The sequence below is a fragment of the Podarcis melisellensis genome (genome assembly GCF_964234715.1).
Source record: "Podarcis melisellensis genome assembly, chromosome: 17".
NCBI classification, from domain to species: domain Eukaryota; kingdom Metazoa; phylum Chordata; class Lepidosauria; order Squamata; family Lacertidae; genus Podarcis; species Podarcis melisellensis.
Genome location: NC_138534.1, coordinates 7,889,979 through 7,902,382, shown reverse-complemented (window position 1 = coordinate 7,902,382; position 12,404 = coordinate 7,889,979). Strand labels below are relative to the sequence as shown.

Sequence of the window (12,404 nt, the reverse complement as noted above, 5' to 3'; positions counted from 1 at the left end):
AAGTTTCTAATCCAAAGTTCAGCCTTGCCTACTCAGAAGAAAAGTCATAGGAGGATTGCTGGAGCATGGTGCAACAGTCTGGTCTTTATTGATCTTGACATGCAAAACACTCACTGTATACATCAGCTAAGAACAGGTGTGAATGGCCCACTGTAGCAGGAAACTATTAGTATGGATCACATCTTCCTTCCATTTACAGTAAGGATGTTTCTGTGCTAGTTACTGCCCTGTGATCAGTTGAAGTAGGTGCTAGCCATGTGGCTTGGGCATTTTTGTGAGCTGCATCCTTTGGCCTGCACTGGGCCCTGCTAGCTAAGGGCTATTAAACACATACATGATCAATGATTGATGAATGCACCAACATACACACGATTTTCCAAAGGAATTTGCAACTAAGCTGCAAGTCATCAAGTGATGTATATGTGTGTGTGTGTGAACTAGCTCTAAGACTTAAAAAAAAAATCCTGCAGGACATGGTGATGGACCAGCAGCATAAATCTTTATTTTTACGTAGAGATACCTAGCTTTGCACTTTATTTAGTGGTAGCTGCCTTTATCACTTCATCGACTACACTGCAGGATTTGGTAAAAATGGTGTCTGGTGGTTCTTCCCCAAGGATCTGGAAATAAATGGAATGAAGAGCTCTTGGGCACATCTGGAACAAACTATTTACAGAGGAGACTTTTCTGTTGCTGCCACCAGATATAGAAAGCCTGAGCATGCCTCTGTAAGGAATTATGCCAAGTACGCAGCAGAAAACAACACTTGCTGCTGACCCACCCCCATGCTGGGGTAGACATTGACAATGAAAGGAAGCCTGCCCAGTTTTAGGAGGGCTTGGAGTAGGTATGGCCATCACTAGACCCTGGTGCAGCTGTTATAATTTTCCCATTGGATAGTCCCACAGATAAGAAAAAGAAGCAACTTGCTGTGGGGGCCAAATGTGTTCTGTGCCCCCCCTTGGGGTGAAAGAACACACAAACCCATGCCCCTAACTGTAGCCTCTTTGCTCAGTTTAACTTAATGGTTCCTATAGAGGTCTTGTGCAAAACAGGCCACATCTACTGTAACAGCTAACAAGGGAGACAAAAATCTTCCTTGACCCCAGCTGCCCTAGAGCAAGAAGTTTACTTTCTGCTTAGATTAGGTTTGGCTTAATTCACATGTGACAAAACGGCATACAAAAAGCAAAGAAACTTTTGTTGACCTAGAAGAAGAGATGCAAAAAATCCAGTTGAGTAATATATTGAGGTGCATCTTCAAACCCATCAATACCAAATTAAGCCTAATCTGATGGAACTGAAGTTTTGTAGGAGTTAACATATTTAACACCAATGGAGTAGCCACAAAGTGTCTTCCATCAAGCCAACTTTTTTTCTTCCTACCCCCTGCATTGCTTAACAACCAGCCTAATGAAGAATTTTGGAGAGCTCAAAAGCATTCTCACTATTTTGCAAGAGTTTCTTTGGTAAAGACGTCCAACTGGATTTTATACCTTGCTTTAGTCTTTCCTTTTGCCATCAGCATGGATGGGGCTTTCCTCCCTTCTAGAAGGGGAGGGGGTGTCTCCTTGTCATTCTTCAGCTGCCCTTGGCCATCTAAGGGGAGTGGGGCAACCTGCCTGGGCAGCTCCTATCAGATTGAGCTGCACCTGGAAAGCAGCTTTCAGTGGCTTCTTTAGAGCAAGAAGCAGACCTGGTGCAGTACCTAACCAGCTCTTCTTCTTGGCAGTTCAAACATTCAAAATCAGGAGAAACTGCTAGTGGCAAACTGGAAGAAGTTAAGGGAAATCCTTTAGCGGTAGTCAAGGATGAACAGGACAGCATCCCTTTCTTTAAGTTCTTGGATATCTGCCATCCTGCTTCAAGGAAGGGAATTGCAGCAAATGATCTACCGGTACTAGAGGGCCCTTCCGCTTATGATCCTATTACTTGGTTGAGGAGTGAGTGCATTTGAGATTTTGCATTCCAGTATAACCTTTTCATGAGCATTTCTGGAAGACCACCTCCCTGAAATAAGATTGGGGTCTAATATGGCTGTTTCCAACCTCCTGCCCTTTTGTCTTAATGCTTCCTGCCTCGCTGCCTATTGGACACAACCTTTCAAATGGCCCTGTTAATAGGCAAAAGAGAGTCATTCTGAAAGGACTGCATTGGCTGCTTGTCCACATCAGAATCAAATAAGCTGCCCTCTTGCAAAGTTGCCAGGACTTCCAGGCCTGGATTCTGTGGGAGAGGACAAGGAAGGGGCCCCAGCCAAGTTCTCTGAGACCTACATGCCGAAGTAGGCTTTTCTGTAGGTAGTGGGTGAAGACGGGCTCACACAGTGTATAGTAAGTGTCAAGCCGGTTCTGGATGATTTTATCATGGTCATCTACCCTCTCGCCCATCTGGCTTCGGATCAGCAGTCGCTGGACCATTGTCTCCGTTGAGCAGTCAAGCACTATCACGATGTTGGGTGCACGCCCCACCTGCAACATGAAACATGCAACTTGGCTGTTAATTGGTCTGCATTGGGTGAGCAAAGCTGTTGTGCATAGGAACCGAGGAGCCTAGCCAGGATTCAGGGCAGGCATGGAGGGGAGCAGATTTCTTTATTCATTTCATTTCTATCCCACCTTTATCTCCGTGCAGGACCCAAGGCGGCTCACGGCATGAATTAAAACAGGTAACGGTGAAAAACACACAATATAAAATTTTAAAACATTAAGTAAAAACAGTGCTGAAAACATTTAAAAGCACAACAGCAAAGAGAAAATATAGCCCAGCCACTCCCAGAAGACACAAACTGCCACAACAACCAGCTAGTGGCCAGAAGCCTGTCTGAGCAAAAGCCTGCTGGCAAAAGGAATGCAAAGAAGGAGCTAGCCTAGAAAGGGAGTTCCATGGTGCAGCCACCAAGAAGGCTGTCTCCATCGAAGTCCATATTCCTTCTACAAGCCAGTCAGATGCTTGGAAAAGCCCAAAAGCAGAGTATGTGAAGGCAACAGCTGTCCCTGCTGTTCTCTTTGTCAGCATCGCCCTTGAGCCAGTGTACCACCTGGACTCATGCACTACAGCCCCGACTGGGCTAGGCAAGCTGGGTAGCACTGCCGGAGACCTCCTTTCTCACAGGAACTGGTCACAGTGCTGTGGACTCACAGCATGGAGCTGAGAGCACCGGATTCACTGTCTCAATAATGCAGTCGTTGCGCAGCAGCGTTTTGCAGAGTCTGGCAGAGTATAAACCACTCGGAGAGCAGCTCTGTAAAGTATCTTCTTTTATTCTATAACTACAGCTATAATACAAACTATATACAGAGCTAAATATTCTGAGCATACATCAATGCTACTCTGAGTGCCTGCAGCTGCTCTTCGCAGCAATCTTATCTCTAAATACTATCTCTTGCACTCACTCTCCGACAAACTGACTGACTCTCTCTCTCACACAGAGACTCACTCACTTGACTAATTAAGTAGAGAGCAGTACATTGCTCCTCCTCTCTGTAGAGTCAGCAGAGACCTCAGGAGATGATCAGGAGATTCTTGGGTATGGGAGGGGTGAAATCTCCTCACTCTTCCCCCAGCAACTGATCTTTAGAGGTATACTGCCTCTATGTGAAATTCCATTTAGTCATCATTTACTAGTCCCTGATAGGCCCCAACCATGGATTCATCTAATGTTCTAAGCCAGGGGTCAGCAAGGCTTACTGGGCATGGGCCGGATCACTCCCGCGGAGATCCTCCATGGGCAGGGCCGGCGCAGCAGAGCGCAATGCCAGAAATAATGTCTGCGGCACCGGAAATCGCTTCTGCGCATGCCCGGATGCCAGAAATCATGCCTGCAAAAGCGATTTCCGGCGCCACGGACATGCACAGATGGGATTTCCAGAGCTATGGAAAAGAGTCCTGTGCCGCGCTGCACCGGTTTAGCGCAGCATGCAGGGACTCGCCAAGTGGGCGGCTTGGTTCTGGGGTGGCTCATGGGCCGGTTAAGTGACCCTCATGGGACGCTTCCGGCCCATGGGCCTTAGGTTGCCAACCTCTTTTCTATGCTCATAGAAGCCAATAGGATTTAGGGAACAAGGTGATGGATTCATTGTTTGGGGCAAAATGATACTTGGGGTAAAAATGGGGGGTCACAGTATTGGGCAGCACAGCAATAGGAGCTGGGTGGGGGAGGACATGTAAGCAGGTGCTGTTCTCTGGACATTATTTCATGCAAAGTGCCACATGAAACCTCTGGAGGTAACCTTACTTCAAGGCACAGTCCAGCATGTGGTCTGAAATGCAGCTGTAAGGAGTTAGCTGCTGGTCTGGCTGACACCCCCACCCAATCTTTACTAAACATTTGATGTGAAATAGGCAAACTTCTGTAGGTAAAACACAGTTATGAATGTGGTGTTCTATGTGACAACAGGCTGGTCTGGTAAAGTTAGTACTTCTCAGCTCAGAATGATTTGGAGGTACAGTTCCTTCTCTGAGCTTGCAGTGACAGGGATAGAATGTCTTTCACAACAGTACTAAGTATTGTCCAAATTATAAAGACCTGTGAGAGAGCTGAAAAACAAAGATAAAGCCCAGGCAAAAAGGACCAGACCCTTTGAGCTATACAGTCAAACCTCGTTTCCTGAACACCTCCATTGTTGAACGTTTTGGCTCCCGAACACCGAAAACCCAGAAGTAAGTGTCCCAGTTTTCAAACGTTTTTCGGAAGCCAAACATCTAACGTGGCTTCCGCTTGAGTGCCACAAGCTCTTGCAGCCAATTGGAAGCTGTGCCTTGGTTGTTGAACGTTTCGGAAGCCGAATGGGCTGGAACGGATAACGTTCGACCACCAAGGTTTGACTGTACTTGATTTTCACAGCATCACCTGACTAGGGATTTGCATTGTGGCTTTCCAACCACCTTTTAATTTAGCATCTGACCCAACAAAAAATTTACAAGCACAGGATTATTGCCTCTCCGCTATCTATACTGAGCTGTGTCCCCCTAGCCCTCTCTGAGTTGGAAACAGAACCCAAAGATCTGGCACGCAACCAATCAGCCACTGGACTATTGGGAATGTATTCCTTGCCAACCCACAAGTTAGCCATTTAATGTTGCACATTTCAACCTGAGAGCCTCTGGAGCATTTCCTTCCTTGGCACAGGTCAAGCCTCTATTTCCCTTTTACCTCTCACTCAGATGCCACACTTACCACTTCTTCAAATAGCTTGGCCTGCTGGATTTCCCGGGGGAAGCCTTCAACAAAGAATCCTTTGACGTTTTCGGCTTTTAGCATGTTGTCAGTAAGCAGTTCCAAGATGTAGCCCTGCAGAGACAGTCATCTCCATCGTCAAAGAGCTTTATTACACCAGATAAAGGCAACAATAAACCACCCAACCTAGCACTGTTTCATTCCACCTTTCTGATGTCCTCGGAGGGTCTCAATCTCTGGCCATATTTAAGTCCTTCCAAAGAGCCTTTTAGGTTTCAGTCCAGAAAGAACTAACCTATGGGAGTGGTTTCCCACTATAATAGATTAGACCGCATCCCAGCAGGCAGCCTGCATGTGAAGTAGCCATAAACATTTAGCCAACACTAACTGGGCAAATTCAGGAAACTGGTCTGAGCTTACCAAGGTAACCAAGCCCTGAATTCAGTGTGATTTTCACTGTTGCTTTCAGAAAGGGAGAATTAAAATATGTGAGTGAGAGAAAGAGAGACCGGCTGCAGTTGTGTTCAGGTGGTGGGGGCCCCCCCTTGAAAGTACAGTAGTACCTCGGGTTACATACGCTTCAGGTTACAGACTCCGCTAACCCAGAAATAGTGCTTCAGGTTAAGAACTTTGCTTCAGGATGAGAACAGAAATCGTGCTCCGGCGGCGCGGCGGCAGCAGGAGGCCCCATTAGCTAAAGTGGTGCTTCAGGTGAAGAACAGTTTCAGGTTAAGTACAGACCTCCGGAACGAATTAAGTACTTAACCTGAGGTACCACTGTACAATACTTGTCACTTCTGTTCCAGTTTGCGCCACAATCAACGCTCTTCTGCTCTTGCTATTCAGAAGAACAGCTGAAAGAGTGGCCACGGAACTGTTCAAGTGGTGTTCCCATTGCTGTAGGAATGCGGGTGGAACATGGAGGTAATTCAGCATCGTGTCTCACACCCTGGCCAACCAGATGTCTTCAGGAAAACTGCAGGAGAGCAACAGTCTTATTGCCCTTGCTTCAAAGCAGCAAATATTCTCCCGCATAATGTCTCTGAAACTACCTGTTTCACTTAGGCATCATAAGGTAAAGGTAAAGGTACCCCTGCCCGTACGGGCCAGTCTTGACAGACTCTGGGGTTGTGCGCCCATCTCACGTAAGAGGCCAGGGGCCAGCGCTGTCCGGAGTTTCAAAAAGTTTCAAAAAATTACAAAAGAAAAAAAAGAAAACACAGAAAAATAGAAACAATTAAAAAACAAATCAATCTTTCCATAACTTATCTTTCATTTGCTTGTTTTCTTGACCTCCTCACACCTCCCTTTTTTGTATTCTAGTTCAATTAACTATTTCAGCAAATCCTTTCCAAAATTGTTTTTGTCTTAGTAATTTATCTTAATATAATATAACTTTACATTCTCACCAATTAACAATCCATTTTTACTTAATCCTTTATAACATTGCTGCTAAAACCAAATAACTTCATTCCGGCATCCTTCTAACATTCCTTAATTTTACAATGTTTCTGTAAATAAACTTTAAATTTCTTCCAATCTTCTTCCACCAACTCTTCTCCCTGGTCTCGGATTCTGCCAGTCATTTCCGCCAGTTCCATGTAATCCATCACCTTCATCTGCCATTCTTCCCGGGTCCCCACCCCCAATATCTTCATACAAGTCCCTGACCTTCCCCAGGTACACAGGGAATGTTTGCAGGGGCTTCTAAATAAGTTCCTTTGGACGCAGGCAGAACCTTCCTTTCAGCCCAGGACCCTTATAAAGCAGGGTCCCTTATTGCATGGAGCGGTCTACTCCTGTTCACATTCAGAATGTCAGTTCAAGGATGTTACTTTTTTAATACTTACATTGAATGAATTTTATTATTACGGTCACAGACCAGTTCCGGCTCACTTACAATATCAGGAAAATCATAAAACACAACATGTATACATTGAATTACAATTGGGTATAACAGAGAAAATACAGATACAGTGGTACCTCAGGTTAAGTGCTTAATTTGTTCCGGAGGTCCGTACTTAACCTGAAACTGTTCTTGACCTGAAGCACCGCTTTAACTAATGGGGCCTCCTGCTGCTGCCACACCGCCGGAGCACAATTTCTGTTCTCATCCTGAAGCAAAGTTCTTAACCTGAAGCACTATTTCTGGGTTAGCGGAGTCTGTAACCTGAAGCGTATGTAACCTGAAGCGTATGTAACCCGAGGTACCACTGTATAGCGGCAGTTAAAAATATATACTAAATCTTGATCACTAAAATATAGCCTAAAATTGTTATTTAAAACCTTAATTGTTTTGGTAGTACAGTTTGTTCCCTAAGCTTTATGGCAGTCACACAGAATTTGGCCACCCTTAGCGTGATCTCTAGATCCCTGTCCTCTACCAGGAGTTTTAGACATTGAAGTTTGGACCCATTTGGAGATTTTTGTGTAACAGGAGTGATAAATACCGAGCGTATATCCCCGTAGAAACGGCACCATAACAAAGCCGCTGGGGCAGACTTGTTCCACGTATGCTTTCCCCTCGAACCTGCCCTGTAATAAGGCAGATGGCAGCACGTTACTTACACTGATTATTTTTGTATGGCTGTGACTGGGCCATATAGATCCTTCTGTTTCTCCTTTGAGGGTTTAATTATCCAAAACACAACATGCACAGTGTTTAAAACGGTTATCTACCGTATTTTTTGCTCTATAACACGCACCCGACCATAACACGCACATAGTTTTTAGAGGAGGAAAATCCATAGGCATGCCACCCGTAGGCATTTCCTCCATAACACGTACAGACATTTCCCCTTACTTTCTAGGAGGAAAAAAGTGAGTGTTATGGTGCGAAAAATACGGTAATCTAATGGAAAGGGGTTCTGCAGGTGGCAGGTGTGAGGACTTCTTACCGAGGGCACCAGAGCCCCTTTCAGGATGATGTCCCTAATGGTCTTTCCTTTCCGGGTAGGCCTGCTGGCTTCCGCTCGCAGCAGCTCTCCGATGCCAACGTGGTAGAAATCATACTTGCTGGCCAGCCGGTGACCCTGTATCTGCTTGCCACAACCTGGACCACCTACCATAAAAATGATGATGGGATTCTGCAGTTTCTCTGCAGTGAAAGAAAGTGAGGTATAAGAAAGGGGACTTTCTACTTAGAAATAAGGTGCAAGAATTAAATCACTGCAATCTGGGGTTGAGGCAGCCCTTCCAATAAGCAGCGTGGGGATGGCCACCTTAGGTGGAACATTTTGAATGGTTTCAAGGCATTAAACACAGGTTCAACATTTTTGTGTTACAGACCTTTTTGTTTTCTAAATATAACAACAACAACAATCTTTATTATGGTCCAGAGACTCAACAAATTGTTACAAAGCAATACACAATTCATACAGCCTACCTCCAGGTTAAACAAGCATTTTGTTCAGAATATAGGGATCATTGGTTCTTGCAACCACCGATAAAAACTTTGCACTTTTCTAAATATACTATTGAAATATACCTATTTACGGGCAGTGTTGCAGCTGAGTGCAGATACTACATTACTGTGAAGATCTTGCTGGTAGATGGTGCCAATGTTATGAAATAAATAAGAGAGTGGTCTTCAATCCCATGGAAGCAATGACATCCTCAGGTCTGCTGGTCTGCAGGTTTTGGTACTGCCTTCTCTGCCTCATTAGACACCTATTTGAACCTCCAGCAAGTCCCTCATTAGGTAGTTTGGTATGGACTAGTTCAGGCATAGGCAGCCTTCGGCCCTCCAGATGTTTTGTCCTACAACTCCCATGATCCCTATCTAACAGGACCAGTGGTCAGGGATGATGGGAATTGTAGTCCAAAACATCTGGAGGGCCGAGTTTGCCTCTGCCTGGGCTAGTTTCTGTAGGGCTGTCCAAAATGGTTGAGTGCCAGAGGCCGAAAATCCAAATGGATTGCTAATTAACATGGGGCACAAGCTACCAGTCTGTTCTCCTTAGCAGCCCCCACTGAAACTAGCAATGCAAGAGCACCACTTTGATGTGTGAATAGGAACAGGTACACTCTAACACAAGTGGAGCAAAAACTGCATCAGGCAGCAAAATGATGGCTCCAAGGTAATGAAATGGGAGACAGGTCTGGGCCGGATTTAGGTTTGATGAGGCCCTAAGCTACTGAAGGTAAAGGGGCCTTTTATATGTCCAGCTGTCCTTTGTCAACAACAAATTGTGGCTGGTTTTTGTGTTGAATATATGCTATATGGTCATTTATGGAGCTAATAGGTATCTAAAGCCATTTGCACATGCAGAATGTAGGCACCCTATATATAGAAATGAGCAAACCAGTGATATTTTAGGGAGAAGGCTAGTAGGCGGGGCCCATGACTTACATCACAGGAGCCTACACAACACAAAGCACTGTTGCTGTATGTAGGCTTTATTTTATTTCTTTTTTATCTTATATTTTGGAAATGTACATCCAGGTTGTTTTTTCCTTTACATTTTTTGGAGGGGCCCTAAGAGTGTGGGGCCCTAAGCTATAGCTTGTTTAGCTTATACGTAAATCCGGCACTACAGGGCATTTTCACTACAGAATTCTCCTGTGTAAACCCTGTTGGATGAACCAGAACTGTTGGGTTCATTCTTCTGCAACTTGTGCAGAACTTTCTGATGGCTTGTGCCCTGGGCAGGGCTTGAGGTGGATCAGACCTGGGAGTAAAACCTAAGGGAAATCTATTGACTGGAATGCTTCTTGATAACATTGTTTTGAAAGCCTGCAGAATGCACAAAACAGAAAGAAATGCAATCAGTTACCTTGTAGTTCACGTTTCAGGGGCTTGATGGATTTTGGAAGGCTGCCCTGGCAAATCCCCATCCCTGTGGGCATCCAGGGATCTGCAGGTACTGGTCCAGCAGCCTTCAAATTCCTGTAAAAAAATAATTTGGCCATTTCAGCTTAACTGATATGTGACTCCCCTGAGCTGTCTTTCTGATGTCACAGACATGTGATGTCATAGATTTTATAGCAAGCAAAACTGGGACAACTAGACTGAACAACTTTGGTAGGGGGACAGAGAACAGATGGGCAGAAGGGTTGGGGACAAACTGAGAAACTGGCATTTCATTTATATCTGGACTTAGTGTTCAGTTTGATAGTGAATAAAATAAACCATCTGATATAACTGAAGCTGGCTAGCAGAAAAGGAAGTACCTGTCTCCTTTCCTTGATTGTAACTCCCAAGGGAGGGGGGACTAGACTACTGAAGGCTGCATCCTGACAATTTCTATTATTGCATTGCAGAACAAGGTGAGTTCCATTGGGTGAGTACGGAAGTAGTCTCAGCTTTGGCCTCCCTCGGCTGTTTCTTGTCTACAGCTTTTGGACCCTCTTACATCAAGCTGCTTAAAAGTTATTCAGTCCTCAGTACTCTCTTCCTACATACGTTCTACTAAAACCAGTTTGCTAGGCTCAGAATCTGCAAAGCACTGTGCCAGACCGGACTCCTTAAGCCCTGACAATCACAGCTTGTGGAGCCTGGTGCACAGTGTCCCACAAGACTAGGGAATCAAGTGACAGTTGTTGTTTAGTTGTTTAGTCGTGTCCGACTCTTTGTGACCCCATGGACCAGAGCATGCCAGGCACTCCTGTCTTCCACTGCCTCCCGCAGTTTGGTCAAACTCATGCTGGTAACTTCGAGAACACTGTCCAACTATCTCGTCCTCTGTCGTCCCCTTCTCCTTGCGCCCTCCATCTTTCCCAACACCAGGGTCTTTTCCAGGGAGTCTTCTCTTCTCATGAGGTGGCCAAAGTATTGGAGCCTCAGCTTCACGATCTGTCCTTCCAGTGAGCACTCAGGGCTGATTTCCTTCCGAATGGAGAGGTTTGATCTTCTTGCAGTCCATGGGACTCTCAAGAGTCTCCTCCAGCACCATAATTCAAAAGCATCAATTCTTCGGCGTTCAGCCTTCTTTATGGTCCAGCTTTCACTTCCATACATCACTACTGGGAAAACCATAGCATTAACTATACGGACCTTTGTTGGCAAGGTGATGTCTCTATTTTTTAAGATGCTGTCTAGGTTTGTCATTGCTTTTCTCCCAAGAAGCAGGCGTCTTTTAATTTCGTGGCTGCTGTCACCATCTACAGTGACTAGATACAGCTTTTTTGCACAGGGCTTTCAGGCCAGCCATGATGATGTAGGACACACAGGACTTTGCTGGTTGGCACCGTACTTTGCAGGCTCCTATGATCAGCTATAGGGCAGGTGTGTGTGGCTTTCCAAAGGTGACGCATTGACCAAATTTGGGGGGGGGGGGAGAGAGAGACTTGGTGAGCCTAATCAGGCCCAGGAGATCCCCCACAACTACTCTAGAATGGTGCTGGTCACCAAAGAGCACACAAGGCCTTTGCTGGTTATGCAATCATCCACCATCTATACAAGTCTTTAGGTTGATGTGCAGTGGGAACAACCCACCTTTGCAAAGAGATGCACACAAACATGTTCATGGCAGGAGTTCTCTACATGGTTTTCCTGTGGGACAGATGAATATAGGATAATACTGTACGTATTTGCTTTTGCAATCACATCAGAGAGGGACACACAAAAGAAATAAGAAGAACAAGCTGCTTCACACCATAGACCTAACTGCTGGCAAACCTGAAACCACATCAAAATGCAGTTGCCCACCATCAAGAAGACACTCGCATTTTAACATTTAGGTACAGTAATGTTAAGTGTGTTGTTAAGGGATGCAGGTGGCGCTGTGGTCTAAACCACTGAGCCTCTTGAGTTTGCCGATCCATGCGCTGCTCTGGTTTCGGTGTTCAGTTACGCCAGAAGCGGCTTAGTCATGCTGGCCACATGATGTGGAAAAACTGTCTGCGGACAAACACAGGCTTCCTTGGCCTGTAAAGCGAGATGAGCGCCGCAACCCCAGAGTCGTCTGAGACTGGACTTAACTGTCAGGGGTCCTCTACCTTTTTTTAAAAAAAAGTATGTTGTTTGTCTCTCCAGCCAAAGAGGTACACAGATATACAGACAACCAGTGCCTTTTTTTCCTCTTAAAAAATGTTTAGGGGTACTCTCATCTTCCAACTCATATTGAAATACTGCTCCTCAGTGAGGCCAAACTTAAAATTCACAAAATGTTTCAGGGTATGCGTCCCACTGCGTCCCCAGAAAAAAAAACCACTGCAGACAACTGTGGTGGAGTGATTAAAATAAAGTCTGACCGAGAGACCAGGGTTCAGGTCTCTTGAACAG

General features: G+C 45.3%; 1 protein-coding gene across 4 annotated transcripts; it reads right to left on the bottom strand.

Annotated features, from left to right (window-relative positions):
* Window positions 1–477: 477 nt before the first annotated feature.
* Window positions 478–12,115, bottom strand: LOC309360102 (adenylate kinase isoenzyme 1-like). Of its 4 annotated transcripts, XM_081894689.1 has the most exons (6): window positions 11,616–12,093; window positions 9,955–10,067; window positions 8,077–8,276; window positions 5,180–5,293; window positions 2,277–2,471; window positions 478–620 (listed from the first exon to the last, which is right to left on the bottom strand). In XM_081894689.1, exons 1-6 carry the CDS (start codon window positions 11,645–11,647, stop codon window positions 534–536), a joined length of 741 nt encoding a protein of 246 aa, XP_081750815.1. In that variant the 5' UTR covers window positions 11,648–12,093; the 3' UTR covers window positions 478–533. The 4 variants fall into 4 exon arrangements, with proteins under 4 accessions (XP_081750815.1, XP_081750812.1, XP_081750814.1 ...); XM_081894686.1 differs by lacking the exon at window positions 478–620 and having other exon boundaries at window positions 1,743–2,471; window positions 11,616–12,102; XM_081894688.1 differs by lacking the exons at window positions 478–620; window positions 5,180–5,293 and having other exon boundaries at window positions 1,743–2,471; window positions 11,616–12,115.
* Window positions 12,116–12,404: the final 289 nt, after the last annotated feature.